Source organism: Sphaerodactylus townsendi, linkage group LG03, assembly GCF_021028975.2.
Source record: "Sphaerodactylus townsendi isolate TG3544 linkage group LG03, MPM_Stown_v2.3, whole genome shotgun sequence".
Lineage (NCBI taxonomy): Eukaryota > Metazoa > Chordata > Lepidosauria > Squamata > Sphaerodactylidae > Sphaerodactylus > Sphaerodactylus townsendi.
This window is the reverse complement of record NC_059427.1, coordinates 150,910,717-150,928,212: the sequence shown is the minus strand read 5'-3', so window position 1 is coordinate 150,928,212 and position 17,496 is coordinate 150,910,717. Positions and strand designations below refer to the sequence as shown.

The 17,496-nt window shown below is 43.1% G+C and overlaps 1 protein-coding gene across 1 annotated transcript in view; it reads left to right on the top strand.

The window, feature by feature from the left end:
- The window catches only part of LOC125427929 (natural resistance-associated macrophage protein 2-like), a 108,371-nt gene extending 100,808 nt beyond the window's left edge, over window positions 1–7,563 (top strand). Inside the window, 1 exon segment of the mRNA XM_048487497.1 lies at window positions 7,429–7,563. Coding sequence (XP_048343454.1) covers window positions 7,429–7,563 — 135 coding nt within the window.
- Window positions 7,564–17,496: the final 9,933 nt, after the last annotated feature.

Genomic DNA, 17,496 nt, shown 5'->3' with positions numbered 1-17,496 from the left:
GGGAAGAGGTTGGCAACAGGGAGGAGGGGGAAGCGTGCAAAGCAATGCAAGGGAGTGTGGGGGGATGAGGCTAGGCGGCCTGGTTGTGGGCAGAGGGAAGAGGTCCAGGGCAAAGCTGTGCTCACCGGCAACTCTATCCACTCTGACTGTGAAGCAAAATTAAATTCGTGCTAGAAATGGTCTCGCTTGTCGCAGGGAGAATAGAAAGTGAAAGTGGGGCTCGCAGAAATACATCCACACCAGAAATATTGCTGCAATGCACATTTTCCCCCATCGTGCAGCAGGTGCCTTGTGCATCATCGGCCATTCTGTTGTTTTCATAAGTGGAAGGATTTTTTTAAAAAAGGGTAGAAATTCAACGGTAGAGCCAGGTATGTCGCAGGCAGCACATCTTAGGCTCAATCTCTGGCATCCTCAATTTAATATAAAAAGAAAATGGTAGCAGAGAAATATTTGTCTCATATTCTGAAGAGCTGCTGTTCACCAGAAGAGATGGATCAATTGTCTGCTTTTCGTAGGTTTGTATCAGCGTTGGTATCTTGATAACAGGTTTCTCAAACGACCAAAATAATGCTGACCATTATTGGTCTGGATTAGAATCATCAAAAAGCTTCAGGGTTGGGTCACAGTTTGGTAGCCAACTCAAGTATAAGCCACGCACTTGTTCTGAGTTTATAGCAGCTGTTTTTATTACATAAGGTTACTAAAAATGGCTGTAGCACGCTAAACATTCTAATACATCTACACATTCTGAAATAATACTGATTGGAAGGGCTTGCTCTCCCTCTTTGCTTCCATGTTGCTGATCATTTTTTCTGGACTGGTTTACTGCTGGACTGGTTTATATAATCAGTATACATAGAATATAGAGCACCTAGCAAGAGAAAGAAAATCACCTCTGTTAGCAATGGGTTGCTTCAATATAATTCAGCAGTTGTTGTTCTTCATGTGCATGGCATCACATTTTACACCTTCGCATGGGCAAATTATGTGATGTTTTCATGGGTTTGGAAAATACTATACAAACCAGCATCCCCAATCATATCACTTTCCAGCTATACAATTTTGCTAGCTTTTCTGGACTGTTGTTTCCTTCTGCTGTTCATAGAACTGACATATTGCTCTCTAGATATAAATTCTATATGCCCTGGACGGTTGCCTACCAGTGGCTTAACACTACACAGGGAAGCCCTAGTGGGTTGGGAAAGGAATGTTACTCATAACCAGCTTTTGAAAAGTGCAATGATCACAACAACTCTTTTTCTTACCTATTGTGAGTGCTCCTACGACTAAGCCTTGAGCTGCGACTCTCATGTGGATGAGATGGATTGACATTTTTTGTTTTCCTCTGTGTTTTAGCTTATAAAGACCATAACCCACCACAGTAAGGCATCCTGCTAGTCCTGGAAGTTAAAGAGAAGGGTAAAGTTACTGAACCACTGTGGCGTAGCCTCGGTCACTCAACTGTCCCAACTCAGAAGTTGTGATAAAATGCCATAGTCTTCCCGATCAATAAATGACCTTCATAGGATCCTCTTCACATCCTTTTCTTGTAGTTCACCTCCTCCCCCGCCATATATTGGTTGCATTCCGGTAAATATTCTAGTGGATCTCTTTATAAATGAATAGATGAAATTGCCTTGAGGTTAATACTGAATTGTTTAGTCTAACTCAGGGGTAGGGAACCTTTAACACTCAAAGAGCCATTTGGACCCGTTTTCCACAGAAAAAGAAAACACTTGGAGCCACAAATAATTTTTGACATTTAAAATAAAGATAACACTGTATATATTGGGGGTTTTTACCTTTTACTACACTCATTCTGAGAAACGCATGGATGTGCCCGCCCTGCTGCCTGCAGGGCGGGCAAGGATGGGGCCAGCAGCTTGGCCTTGCCGGCCGCCGGGAAAGCGCCCCCCCACTCGAACAATAGCCTTCGAGTCCTTTCCAGTTCTCACATATGGAATGAATGAGAGCTCTAATGAGAGCTCTCTTCTCACCTTTAGTTTGTCTTCATTAAAGTTGGGAAAGGCGTTTGCTTCTGAGGTTCTAAATGTGTGAGAACAAATCTATTGGAAAATTTCTGAAATACAGTTTTTTTTAAAAAATGGGCACAATACTAGTTGTAATCTTCAATATTCTCATAGTCAGTGCCCATATTTTTTCATGAAATTCAGTTTGGGCAATTTTAATGGTGCTAAACTGACTTCATACATTGGACAAATTTGGATTTTTTCTTACAAGAAGTTACATGATTCATGTTGTTTTGATGATGATATGAGTTTTTAGGTAATAGAAATTGTGATCTATCAATTTTTTCCTGTTTTTGTTAATTGTGTTTTTCTGAATTAGAAGCTAGGATTTCATTTTGGGATGAGCAGATTTCTGTTTTTTCTTGCTCCAGAATTTCTTTCTGGACTGCATTTCATTCATTAATCATGAGAATTTTTAAAATAAGAAAGTAGATTTCTTTGAAATGTGGGGCTGGAAGGAAATGTTCCGATACCATGACCAACAACAAAAAAAAAACTGGGTTCTAGATCAAATCAAACCTAGAGTGTCCCTAGAAGTGGGTTCTAGATCAAATCAAACCTAGACTGTCCCTAGAAGCCGAAATGACTTTTGGTCACATAATGAGAAGATGAGTTATTAAAAAAGACAATAATACTAAGAAAAGTTGAAGACCGCAGGAAAAGAAGAAGACCCAGTATGAGATGGATTGACTCTATAAAGGAAGTCGTGACCCTCAAGTTTGCAAGACCTGCGTGAGGCTGTTAACAATAGGATGTTTTGGAGGACATTGATTCATAGGGTGGCCGTGAGTCAGAAGTGACTTGATGACACTTAACACACACAATTCAGAAATGTGGTCCTGATCAATTTGCCATAACTTTCAAATTGTTCAGTTTAATGGGCATCTTTTCCCTCTGTTACATTACCAATGTCCATGTCTGCACTGATAAACATTACAAAAGTGCAAACTGGAGGTGACCATACTTCAATATTTTTTGTGCTGTCTTTTCCTGATGTTCTGAGCTGTTCCTGCACACTGGTAAAACACCACGCAAAAAGAATCTAAATACAGCTATATATACAATCACATCAAGAATGCTTCTTCTTTTCGCATATTAAGAGGAAAAAGAAATAAACAGAAAGAACTGAACACTGTGGCAAACTTCACATATGTAGCAACTTGGAAAACTAAGAATTTTTTTTTAAAAAAAGGATGGAGAAGTCCTAATACACCAGTTCCACGTTGGAAACAAGGTAATTTATTTCAGATCTATCTATCCGCTCAGAAATTCAAGTAAACAGAATTTCAGAGGCATCCGTAATTTCACTTCCCAGGGCCACTCACTGTAACTTTAATGACACGCTAAATCTAGTTTTATTGATTTGTTCTGCTACGAAGTGGCATCCAAATGCACTGAGCTCGGTCTTGTTGGCTGGCTTGCCTTTCGAAGATTACTCAGGTGATGTAAATTGCCTTTTTAATTCCTCTTGTTTTTGTGACATAAATTCAACGTAATGACTTTTCTTTTTATCTTTGGACTGCAAACGTGATCTGAGAAGGCGAGCATTGTCCTTGCAGCCAGCTTAATTGGCAACAGTGCATACAAATTAGCCTTTGTTCATGGGTGTTGCGTGTACAAATCAATTTAAATTCAGGAAAGGGTTCTGTTCTGATATACTTCTGGCTGAGCTGATAAATGGGAAGGGAGATGGCTCTCAAGGCTTCTGCTTTCCTCCTTCCATATGGCAAAGTTTTAAAAAGAAAACCTTAATAGTCAACATGTTGTTTATGAGTCTTTTGACAGGCATTGGTTATTTTAAAAATCACGCAGGTTTAAGCTGCATATGGAAACCAGAACCAAACCTACCTCATTTTGTTCCTGTAATTCACAGGACCACCCTGATATTGTGAGATCTGGAATAATCTGACACACTCACCTTTGTGAATGATCAAGATCAATAGCAAATCTAGTACAGCAACAAGGAAGGGTTTTAGCTCACACAGTGCTCAGTTGGTACCAGATAATCCATGAAGGGGAGTTACTGTTGAATCCCATTAGGAAAATTAGTATTGGTCCTTTGAATTCTGAATTTGTATGAGATATTTATATTTAAAAATCATATGAAATAAACACATAATTAACTTAAAAGTGAAGCCATGAGTACGTGTTGATAATCTGATAGGGCCAGATATCCTAACGTATAGTTCCCTAAGGCATCCCTTAAGGCCTTCTGCACATGCAAAATAAAGCACTTTCAATCCACTTTCAATGCACTTTGCAGCTGGATTTTACTGTGCAGAACAGCAAAATCTACTTGCAAACAATTGTGAAAGTGGATTGAAAGTGCATTATTCTGCATGTGCGGAAGGGGCTTAAGGGAGGCAATGTCACAACGACTCACTTCCCTGCTTCCCTCCCCGCCTGTCCTTGCAGAAGCCTCCCCAACCCCCTGCCTGCTCACCCCCAGGCCCAAACCCAAGCCAGGCCTAGTGGGGCAGGGGTGCCAAACTGCTCTCCTGCATCCTCAGTCCCACCCCATCCCCACGCCCTTCCTGGCCCCAAACTCAAGCCAGGCCCAGCTGGGCAAAGGCACCAAGCTATCTTCCTGGAGAGCCTGGTAACAGCCTGATCAACTGGGCTGTGCCTCCGAGAAGACTGCAGCTTTGGGGAGCTGCCTGCAGCTTCCTGCTGCCACAGCAAGAACCAGCAACAGAAGATGAGGCAGAACGGCAATGCCAGGGGAGAGCAATGCTTGCCAGGAAGAACACGGCAACAGCCACTCCAGGTAGAAAGCGAGTGAGGGCGGGTAAAGCATCAATAAAGCCCACTATGGGAGGAAATGCTTCCTCACCCTGCTTTTCTAGGCCCCATTGCAATGGACTTTACTGATGCTAGAAGCCAATAACTCCAATAGCTTTAAAATACAATAAGAAAAATTTATGGTAGATCAATCCAGCAGGAGCTGTTAGCTATGATAGTAGTAGAAGAAGAAGAGTTTGGATTTATATCCCCCCTTTCTCTCCTGTAGGAGACTCAAAGGGGCTTACAATCTCCTTGCCCTTCCTCCCTCACAACAAACACCCTGTGAGGTAGGTGGGGCTGAGAGAGCTCCGAGAAGCTGTGACTAGCCCAAGGTCACCCAGCTGGCGTGTGTGGGAGTGCACAGGCTAATCTGAATTCCCCAGATAAGCCTCCACAACTCAAGCGGCAGAGCTGGGAATCAAACCTGGTTCCTCCAGATCAGAGTGCACCTGCTCTTAGCCACTATGCCACTGTAGGAGGCATAATTGCTGGGGGATAACAGTAGAGGAAGACAGTTACTTTCTTGTCCTGATTGTGGGCTTTCCAGGGGTTTCTAGTGAGGTCACCATTGAGAACGAGATGCTGGAATGGATTTACTTTAGGTCTGATCCAGTCACCTTCTTGGTTCAGAGACTTGATCTGCCCATAGGCCAGAATATAAAGTAGTGAGGTTATGGAAAACATAGTGATGGAAAGTGATGTCAAGTTGCACCTGACTCATGGTAACCTTATAGGATTTTCAAGGCAAGAGACAGACAGAGGTGGCCTGCCATTGCCTGCCACTGCATAGCAACCCTGGACTTCTGTTTTGGTTTTCCATCAAGGTACACACCAGTGTCAACCCAGCTTATAGAACATAAGAACATAAGAACTAGCCTGCTGGATCAGACCAGAGTCCATCTAGTCCAGCACTCTGCTACTTGCAGTGGCCCACCAGGAGCCTTTGGGAGCTCACATGCAGGATGTGAGAGCAATGGCCTTCTGCGGCTTTTGCTCCCGAGCACCTGGTCTGTTAAGGCATTTGCAATCTCAGATCAAAGAGGATCAAGATTGGTAGCCATAAATCGACTTCTCCTCCATAAATCTATCCAAGCCCCTTTTAAAGCTATCCAGGTTAGTGGCCATCACCACCTCCTGTGGCCGCATATTCCAAACACCAATCACACGTTGCGTGAAGAAGTGTTTCCTTTTATTAGTCCGAATTCTTCCCCCCAGCATTTTCAATGTATGCCCCCTGGTTCTAGTATTGTGAGAAAGAGAGAAAAATTTATCTCTTGTCTTATGTTTCTCTCTCTCTCTTATGTTTCAAGATCTGAGAAGATCAGGGTAGCCTGGGCCATCCAGGGTAGGGCTGGAATATAAACCAATGAAGCTCATTGAGCTTAAGAAACTGTATTTGCTTATTTGTTTGTTTAATGCATTTGTAAGCGTAGACTCCAATATGGTTGCACTTCTATAATGAGAGGACCCATAAAGATCTGAAAGCTGCGAACAAGATACAGCCAGTAACTCAGACAGCTTTAAAAGAAGATACCCCTAGGTAAAAAACAACAACAACATTGTATTTATAGAGGCCCTTTCCGCACACGCGAAATAATGCGTTTTCAAACCACTTTCACAACTGTTTGCAAGTGGATTTTGCTATTCCGCACAGCTTCAAAGAGCACTGAAAGCAGTTTGAAAGTGCATTATTCTGCATGTGCGGAATGAGCCAGAGCCTCATGGTTCCAGCCACTTCATAGTTTATGTACATTGCAGGATTTTAATTAGATGATGTTTAGTACTGGTTCTTTGGGGAATGGAAGATAAGACTGAGACTTTGCAATACTTTGTTAAAATCAAACAATTGGACAAAAGCTCTCATTAGAGCTGTCGTGATTCTAAAAGCAGACCAATGAAAAATGGAATAAAGAAAAATACTGGCAAATACTGGCCCCGATAAAGAAGATTGTGCACCCAGCTGCTGTACTTATGAATACGCATGCCTGATGCGTATGCTTGAGGGTTCCTGGGGAATCATTAATGGGGGTTCCAACTGCATCACTTCCCTGCCAAAACTTGGTTTCTCTTTCTGCCCCAGAAAAGAAGGCCATTGATTACACTGACACTGTAGAGTTGGAGCAACTGTCTCAATGTGACTATTGGGCATAATGTGACTTCAGGTATTGTCAACAGCCTAAAGCTCAGGTATCACTCAAAGAAGAAGAGGAAGAGGAGTTTGGATGTATGCCCAACTTTTCTCAACTATAAGGAGTCTCAAAGTAGCTTGCAAACACCCTCCCCTCCCCACAACAGATGCCTTGTGAGGTAAGTGGGGCTGAGAGAGTTCTGAGAGAACTGGAACTAGTCCAAGGTCACCCAGCAGGCTTCATGTGCAGAAGTGGGGAAACAAATCCAGTTCACCAGATAAGAGTCTGTCACTCATGTGGAGCGGGGAATCAAACCCAGTTCTCCAGATTACAATCCACCACTCTTAACCATTATACCAGGTTGGTTTTCACTAAATCTGGCTACTCCTTCTTGAGTGCTTAAACAATCAACTCACCAATGGGAACAAAGGGGGTATCCCGAGCTTTTCTAACTAATTTAGATGCTTGACTGTCATCTTCAGTTGAAGTCCATTGCTCATCCGAAGACATTTCTTACACCTGAAGATAAAAAGGCGAAAAAGCTTGACCATTTAAGCCCTGTGGGGGAGGGGGGAGAAGTGGGCGGGGAGACAATTTTGGACAAGCAAGAACAATGATGGCAACCTTTCAGTTACTGTATCTGAACAGGGGAATAATGTTGGATTTGGGGGTGTATCAAAAATTATGTAATGGGTTTGGTAATATGGGGGTATAATTTTAGGGAAATGGTTTGCCTAAGGGTACATGTGTTGAAAAAGGTAGAGAACTGCTGATGAACAACATTCAGTAATTAATTTGAAGTTACTTAATGCCTCCCTGTAAACATTTACAACCAACTCTCTGTAGCTTTGTTTTATGAAAACCTGCTGATTGACACAAACAAGCAAGATGGCCAAAATAATATAGTGACTATGTTTTCTAACGTTAGTTTCACTTATACTTGTTTCAGCTTGTCCGCCAACTGGTTCACACGCTGAACACTGTTTATGTGTACTTTTGGTGGATCCTCATAGAAGCCGGTATAACAATCAAAAGTATGGCATTAGCATGGAGCTGTGGATTAAAACAGATGTTTGATATCTGTAGGGATCTAATGGATCTACTTTTAGATAGCATGTTTTAAATGCCCCCTATGCTTGGTCTTAATTCATCTAGATTTGGTTCCCTGTCAGCTGATATGTTTTCTCCGGAAGATTCAAGGGCGTGTTAGTCTTAGAAGCTTAGATTTCCATGTGTAAGTGTTCTCCAAGATTTTATTTCTGTAATCTTAATACAGTGGATTCCTAAGGACTTGCTCTTATTTTACTTCTGATGTCCTTTAAAGTTGTTTCCAATCTTCCTTCATCATCTAAGAGTTGGGAAGCAGTAGTAGTAGTAAACACTACGGTGAAATCAAATAAACTTTATATATATACAGTAGAAAAATAAGAGCAAGTCCAAATATATGTAGGTGTGTGTGTGTGTGTGTGAAAACCTGCTGATTATATATAATCTGCTGAATACATATATGAAAGGACTTGCTGTTATTTTTCTTCTTGCTCTTATTTATATACACGACACTATACACTCACACACACACACACGCACACATGCACAAAGCACTTATATAGTCCTCTTTTTAATTAAAACAAAACAATTGCTTTTGATATATCCATCTCAGTTCCAATCAGGATCTGATCTAACTGGGTGCTTTGCCTTCCTTAATTTTTGTAAAAAATCTGTTTTAAGTTTAATTTATAATACCAACAACAAGAAAATAAGAAATTCAACAGCAGTAGGTTAATCATATGTGTACAGTCAAGATATGTTGCAGTGCTTTTTGCAAAAATCATAATAAATGCAAGTTGTACAGTGGTTTCTTGGGCATCATTTAATCCAGGATGCCCCTTGTCCCCATATTCTAGAAAAGGCAGCTATCTATTTTAATAGAGTGAGATATGTTATTTGCTACTTTTAAATTGCAAATATATCTAAAATTAAGAAGTTCCACACCTCATACCACTGCCCAAATGGAAGGTATCTAAACTTCTTTTCAGTGTGAGGTGATCAAACTTTTGTGGCCAGTAGCCTTTCTTATTTTAAATTTCTGTGACAGTGTCAGTCTTTTTTACTTGAGATACAACTTTCATTCTTGGGATAGATGATTAACAAAAATGAAAAGAAAATTGTTGTATTACCTTTACTGCTGAAGTGTTAGTCGCCCATCCACTCTGTGGTCTGATCTTGGGGACAGATGATCTTGTTTTGCAGGCAGAAACTGCTGCCCATAATGAGAGACAGAGACAATTACAGATCCTTTGAAGACAATCTATGTATCACAGATTCTGAAAGCCTTGTTAATTGTCTTAAAAGCATCCAGAAGGACGACAGAAAATACCTAATATGACAGATTAAGAACATAAGAACAAGCCAGCTGGATCAGACCAGAGTCCATCTAGTACAGCTCTCTGCTACTCGCAGTGGCCCACCAGGTGCCTTTGGGAGCTCACATGCAGGATGTGAAAGCAATGGCCTTCTGCGGCTGTTGCTCCCGAGCACCTGGTCTGTTAAGGCATTTGCAATCTCAGATCAAAGAGGATCCAGATCGGTAGCCATAAATCGACTTCTCCTCCATAAATCTGTCCAAGCCCTTTTTAAAGCTATCCAGGTTAGTGGCCATCACCACCTCCTGTGGCCGCATATTCCAAACACCACCAAATCACCCGCTATGTTGAAGAAGTGTTTCCTTTTATTAGTCCTAATTCTTCCCCCCAGCATTTTCAATGAATGCCCCCTGGTTTAATTAAATGAGATTAAATGAGAAGTGATATTTATGTAGCAGATAAGCTTGGCAATGCTTTAGGGAAAAGTTAGCAGAGGTTTTTTTATTCTCACAGTGCCAGATTTTGTGTATTGTCAAAGGCGTTCACAGCCTGAATCAACTGGCTGTCGTGGGTTTTCCAGGCTGTGTGGCCATGGTCCAGTGGTTTTGCCCGTATCTGTAGTTGACATCTTCAGGGGCATGGAGAGAAACATGTCTTATTGTGACATGTCCCTGAAGATGGCAGACACAGGCAAAATGTTAGGAGCTAAAACAACCACGACCACACAGCCCAGAAGATCCAGAAAACCCAGTGGCGTAGCCAGCGGTGGGATACAAATAATTTAACAACCGGTTCCAGGGGTGGGATTCAAATGATGTAACAACTGGTTGTTTACAAGCACCATTTTAACAACCGGTTCTGCCAAAGTGGTGCAAACCTGCTGAATCCCACCACTGGACATAGCGCCAAGGGGGTGGGGAGTTCATGCGACGTACTGGGTGCGCGCCAGTGCAGGGGCGTGGCGGGGGCATGGCGTAGCATTCCAGGGCAGGCGGGGGCGTGGCAGGGCACAGGGCGCACGCTTGCCCTGGACGCAGTTCCCACTCGCTCCGGCCCTGAGAAAACCCACTATAGTCAGTGCTAGATTTATTTGACCAGCTTAGTACTGAAACAATAAGCAAACTTTTAATGTTACAGAAAGTGTTTCCATCATTTTCCAGGTTGACTCCTCTGTACTATACCAATGTACATCTGGAGTTAGGATAATCCTGTCTTTTAAATTTATGGAGGAGAAGTCGATTTATGGCTACCAATCTTGATCCTCTTTGATCTGAGATTGCAAATGCCTTAACAGACCAGGTGCTCTGGAGCAACAGCCACAGAAGGCCATTGCTTTCACATCCTGCATGTGAGCTCCCAAAGGCACCTGGTGGGCTACGGCAAGTAGCAGAGAGCTGGACTAGATGGACTCTGGTCTGATCCAGCAGGCTCTTTCTTATGTTCTTATCTCAAAAGCTATTCTCGGCGGTAGAGCTCGACTCCTGGACACAAATCATATAATTTATACTCTTTCTGTCCAATGGGGATCCAAACGGCCCTCTCAAGATTGTCCCAGAGGACAACCAATTCATCCCAGTTTGAGCAATGTCTTGAGTTTATTCCCCAGACATGGTCCTAGGGGGAAAAAAATCCAAATAGCTCTTTGTACCCAACAAGTTTTCTGAACTTGCTCCACAGTCTAGAAATGTGAACTTAGGCTCCCTCCTCAGAGATATTCAAAGCATCTCAATATGGGAACTACCGAATGGCTGATGGAAAACATTATACAATGCAACATAAGCATTGCTAGTCACTAGCAAAGAATCACCCCTCCTTTAGGAACATAACAGATGACAAGGGCTCCTACAGAAGAGGAAATTTTAGCAGAGGCAGTTCAGGTCGCAGAACTGAAGATGGGAAGTTTAAGCTGCGGAAATTTCCTCTTAGTCCTAGCTTTCCACTTCCACAGGGGAGTTGTTCACCAACCATATATAAACGCCTGCCCTGGGAACAGAAGGGAGCAATGGGTATGCATTGCAAAGGTAATAAATTGATTCTGCAGTCTATTTTTAAAAGATCCTGTGGGAGCACGTCTCCAATTTAAATGCTAGACTAGGTTACAGGTTAAAAGTCCTTTCTAATCTCTGGTCTCAGATTTGTGAGGCCAGTCAGGTTGTAGTGGGTGGTGAAGAGGAAGGCACTCTGTACATGCAAACTGGTAGCAGAGAAGAAGAAGAAGAAGAAGAAGAAGAAGAGTTTGGATTTATATCCCCCTTTCTCTCCTGTAGGAGACTCAAAGGGGCTGACAATCTCCTTGCCCTTCCCCCCTCACAACAAACACCCTGTGAGGTAGGTGGGGCTGAGAGAGCTCCGAGAAGCTGTGACTAGCCCAAGGTCACCCAGCTGGCATGTGTGGGAATGCACAGGCTAATCTGAATTCCCCAGAGAAGCCTCCACAGCTCAGGCGGCAGAGCTGGGAATCAAACCCGGTTCCTCCAGATTAGATACACGAGCTCTTAACCTCCTACGCCACTGCTGCTCCTTCTGAACGTGTCCTATGATACTGTAAATAGGCTCTGGGGCTAAAACCGTGACCCTGTTTAAGCACTAACCTCCTCCCCTTTAGTCTCCCTGGATCAATATACCTTTCTAATGTTTTCTTTCTCATATGTCCAGTACCAGCTTCCTTTTCATCCCTGAGCCCTTCAAGGCTCAGGGATGAGCCCTAGCTCTAGCAAGCCCTAGCTCTAGCATCCCTGAGCCCTAGCAAGTCCTAGAGCCGTGGTGGCGAACCTTTGGCACTCCAGATGCTATGGACTACAATTCCCATCAACCCCTGCCAGCATGGTCAATTGGCTATGCTGGCAGGGGCTGATGGGAATTGTAGTCCATAACATCTGGAGTGCCAAAGGTTCGCCACCACTGTCCTAGAGTCTCTTTTAGTCTTGCCCCTAACTATCTGGCATCTTTTCATTTCTTCCTAGAAACATGGGGTAACACGAATTACTGTCCTTTTATCCTGACAACAACCCTGCGAGGTTGGAATGACCCAAGTGAGCAAAACAAGATTCAAACTTGCAACCCAAAATCTAGTCTGGCACTCTGACGCTGCCTGACCCCGCCCATCTCCCCTGCCAACGGAAAACCCTCGAGCCATGCCTACCCCGCCCCTTATTTTCCCGTCATCCCCCGCGTCTCCCTCAGATTTCTCCGCGGGAGCTAGATTATTGGGAAAGGAAAAGTCGCCAGAGCGCGCTCCCATTCTTTCCCCTCCCGCTCTGCAACGTCATATCGGAGTGACCAATGGGAAAAAAGACTGGGAAGAGCGATTGTGCGAGTGGCGGGTCGAGGAAACAAAGACCCGGATGTTGCGAGGGGGGGGGTTGCCTCCCTATTTTGACAGTTGGCCAAAGCAAAAGCCGGGAAGCGTTTTAAAGCGGTTTTCCCGCCTTTTGGTTTATGACGATACGCCTTGGAGTTTTGCATGAACCCTCTTATGGTTATGTTGGGAAAGTCAAACTCGCGCCCCTCCAGATGTTATGGACTACAGTTCCCATCAGCCCCTGCCAGCATGGCAGGGGATGATGGGAACTGTAGTCCAAAACATCTGGAGGGGCGCGAGTTTGACACCTAGTGCATTCCACACAGCATATTTATAACGAGTTGCAATCATTATAAATGAACTCATTTCTCCTTTCTATAAATGCAACTCGTTATAAATATATCAGGTGGACGTTAGGTGGGTTATCTTTGTGCTCCTCTCCAGATGCTATGAATTGGCTGTTCTCTCATCAGCCCCCGCCAGCATCATGGGCGCTGGCAGGGGCTGATGGGAACTGGTAGTTCATAACACATCTGGAGTGGGCCTAAGTTTGACAATACCTAAGTGTAGGTGAGCCTCTTGCGAGCTCCAGATACAGGATCACAATTCCTTATCAGGGGTTCTTGCCAGCATAGCCAATTGGCCATGCTGGTAGGGGCTGATGGGAATTGTAGTCCATAACATCTGGAGTGCCAAAGGGTCGCCACCATGGACCTAGTGGGTTCCACACAGCGTATTTATAACGAGTTGCAATCATTATAAATGAACTCATTTCTCCTTTCTACAAATGCAACTTCTTGTGCGGCATGTATTCAGGTAAGCCAGTCTGTTTCCTCCAGATGCCAGAATTACACAGCCCCTGCCAGCATCATACAGGCCAGATGGGAATCCGTGTAGTTCATAACATCTGAGGGCCGCAAGTTTGGATACCTAGTGTAGTAGGAGCATTCTTCCTTATATCTATGTTATGGATCATAATTCCCTATCATTCCTGCCAGCATAGCCACCTCATGCTGGTAGGGGCTGATGGAATTGTAGTCCATAACATCTGAGTGCCAAAGGGTCGCCACCATGGGATCTGATGGGTTCCACATTGTTTTATTTATAACGGTGCTGTAACTTCATTATAAATGAACCCATTCTCCTTTCTACAAAATGCAACTCTGTTATAAATAATATACAGGCACAAAGGGCAGCACATCCCTTTCTGTGAGGCAGAGAATGGCAGGAGTGTCGCCATGTTCCTCCTTCCCTCAGAGCTTCTTCTCTCTGTTGCTCGGGCAGTCAGAAATTTGGCAGCTGCAACCATGGATGGGAAACATGGGAAGGGTCAGCTGTTAAATTTTGTCCCGAAAGGTTGCTTTTAAACTGACTCAAGAAAACCTGTCAGTTCTGGAGAGAAACTTACTTTGGAATGGAAGGGGAAGTTGCCGACTTTCGTTTCTAAAGATTTAAAAGAATTATCTTAGGTGTGTCCTTCCCTCCCATGGTGGTGATTAACAATTTTTGGCTTTACTGAGATTATAGGTGTGTTTTTTGTGTGTACCTCCTTAATTCTAGGTGGTGGATAGAAGACAACAATAAAAGATTTAAAAAAATACTGTGCAGCCCTAAAATGCACACCACTTTTACTGAACCCTTTTCCAAGAAAGAAAAAGAAACCTTTCGAATCTCAGGCCCCTTCCGCACACGCAAAATAATGCGTTTTCAAACCACTTTCACAACTGTTTGCAAGTGGATTTTGCCATTCTGCACAGCTTCAAAGAGCATTGAAAGCAGTTTGAAAGTGCATTGTTCTGCATGGGCGGAAGGAGCCTCAGATAGTCCAAACTATTTAGTAATCCTACCAGTTCCTGATTCGCTGAATGACAACATACGTGTGTCAAATTAAAGCATGCTTTTAAAACCTGGGATTTTTAACATTTAAAAATATTTCAACTATCGTTGAAGATTTTCATTTATTCAAAAGAGGTGACATCTGGTTCTGGTGGGTTTTCCGGGCTGAGAAAATGAGGAAGGTGCTGCAGCATCAAACCAAAGGTCTTGTAACTCTGACATCTCGTTTTCCACAGGGATGTTCAGGGATATACTGCCTGTGTCCATAGAAGTTCAATTATCTATTCTGCATTGTTCAACCTATCCTTCATGAGTTTGCCTGCTTCCCTTTTAAAGTTAGTGGCTATTCCCACATTTTGTGGTAGCAGCTTCTTTCAAATAATTGCATGTTGTGTGAAGTGGTAAATCAAATTGATGGCAGAAAATCGACCGTCTTCTCTGGATTTGTACCAGCTACAGTACACACACCTAAGAACATAAGAAAGAGCCTGCTGGATCAGACCAGAGTCCATCTAGTCCAGCACTCTGCTACTTGCAGTGGCCCACCAGGTGCCTTTGGGAGCTCACAGGCAGGAGGTGAAAGCAATGGCCCGAGCACCTGGTCTGCTAAGGCATTTGCAATCTGAGATCAAGGAGGATCAGGATTGGTAGCCATAGATCAACTTCTCCTCCATAAATCTGTCCAAGCCCTTTTTAAAGCTATCCAGGTTAGTGGCCATCACCACCTCCTATGGCAGCATATTCCAAACACCAATCATATGTTGCGTGAAGAAATGTTTCCTTTTATTAGTCCTAATTCTTCCCCCCAGCATTTTCAATGTATGACCTCTGGTTTTAGTATTGTGAGAAAGAGAGAAAAAAATTATCTCTGTTAACATTTTCTATCCCATGCATAATTTTATAGACTTCAATCATATCCCCCTCAGACGTCTCCTCTCCAAACTAAAGAGTCCCAAACGCTGCAGCCTCTCCTCATAAGGAAGGTGTTCCAATCCCTCAATCATCCTTGTTGCCCTTCTCTGCACTTTTTCTAAATCTTCGATATCCTTTTTGAGATGTGGCAACCAGAACTGAACACAGGACTCCAAGTGTGGTCGCACCACTGCTTTATATAAGGGCATGACAATCTTTGCAGTTTTATAATTCACTCCTTTCCTAATTATTCCCAGCATAGTTTGCCTTTTTCACAGCTGCCATGCATTGAGTTGATATTCCCATGGAACTATCAACTAAGACGCCCAAATCCCAGTGACCCCTGTAGTGTGTAAGTGAAGTTTGGATTTTTTGCCCCATGTGCATCACTTTACATTTTGCTACATTGAACTGCATTTGCCATTTCTTAGCCCACTCACATAATTTATCAAGGTCCGCTTGGAGCTCTTTGCAATCCTATGCAGTTCTCACCACCCTACATAATTTTATATCATTCGCAAACTTGGCCACCATGCTACCCACCCCTACTTCCAGGTCATTTATGAATAGGTTAAAGAGCACCGGTCCCAAAACAGATCCTTGGGGGACACCACTCCCTATATCTCTCCATTGTGAGAACTTCCCATTTACACCCATCCTTTGTTTCCTGCTTCTCAACTAGTTTGTTTGTTTATTTGTTTGTTTATTGATTGATTGGTCTTATAGACTGCCCTCCCCCGGAGGGCTCAGGGCGGTGAACAACTGTATAATAAAACAACAACCATCAGGTAAAAACAACATAGAATAAATTAAAACAGGAACCATAGGAGGACTTCCCCTCTTATTCCTTCATTGCTGAGTTTTCTCAATAATCTCTGGTGAGGAACTTTGTCAAAAGCCTTTTGGAAATCCAAGCAGACAATGTCCACTGGTTCCCCCTTATCTACATGCCTGTTTACACCATCAAAGAACTCTAGTAAGTTTGTAAGGCAGGACTTGCCTCTGCAAAAGCCACGCTGACTCTTCCTCAGCAGGTCTTGCTTTTCTACATGTTTTATAATTTTATCTTTAATGATAGATTCTACTAATTTACCAGGAACAGATGTCAAACTGACTGGCCTGTAATTTCCTGGGTCCCCCCTAGATCCTTTCTTAAAGATTGGTATGACATTGGCCATCTTCCAGTCTTCAGGGATGGAGGCTGATTTCAGGGATAAGTTGCATATCAAAGTGAGAACATCAGCAATTTCATGCTTGAGCTCTTTAAGAACTCTTGGGTGAATGCAATCTGGGCCAGGGGATTTGGTAGCATTTAGTTTATCAATGGCTGCCAGAACTTCTTCCTTGTCTACCACTATCTTCGCTAGTTCCTTGGATTCGCATGGTTCAGGCACAGGAATTTTCCTCACCTCCTCTTGGGTGAAGACAGATGCAAAGAATTCATTCAGCTTCTCTGCAATCTCCCTGTCATCCTTTAGCACAGCTTTTGTTCCTTCGTCATCTAATGGGCCTACCACTTTCCTAGCTGGCTTCCTGTTTTTGATGTACTTGAAGAACTGTTTGTTGCTGGTGAGATGAAATCTTTCTCTGTGTCGGTTCCAAACTTAAAACTTGTTTACACACACACTTGCCTGCCTCTTTCTTTCAGTTCGGATGAATGTCCTGTTGGCTAAATCAAACACAAGATTTCATAAAGCAGAAAACAGTTTCCTTTTGCTTTAGGATACTAACATAACTTCAGCACTGGGATTTTTAACCATTGATAAAACATCAGCTGACCTTTCCAAGCTTTTAACCTGTCAACTAAATGGTCATCCAGCAAATACATTCTTATTTTTTAAAATAATATAACACTTTTAGTTTTGATCCCTCTTAAGTTGGGGAAGGGGAAGACAGAGGCTCATTCCGCACATGCAGAACAATGCACTTTCAAACTGCTTTCAGTGCTCTTTGAAGCTGTGCGGAATGGCAAAATCCACTTGCAAACAGTTGTGAAAGTGGTTTGAAAACGCATTATTTTGCGTGTGCGGAAGGGGCCAGACTTTATATTTCCAGGTGCCACTTCATTGGGAGCCAAGTGTCAAAATGTCAGCTTGCTGGGTGGAGTCAGTCACAAAAATTGTTTAAGGATTGCAGAG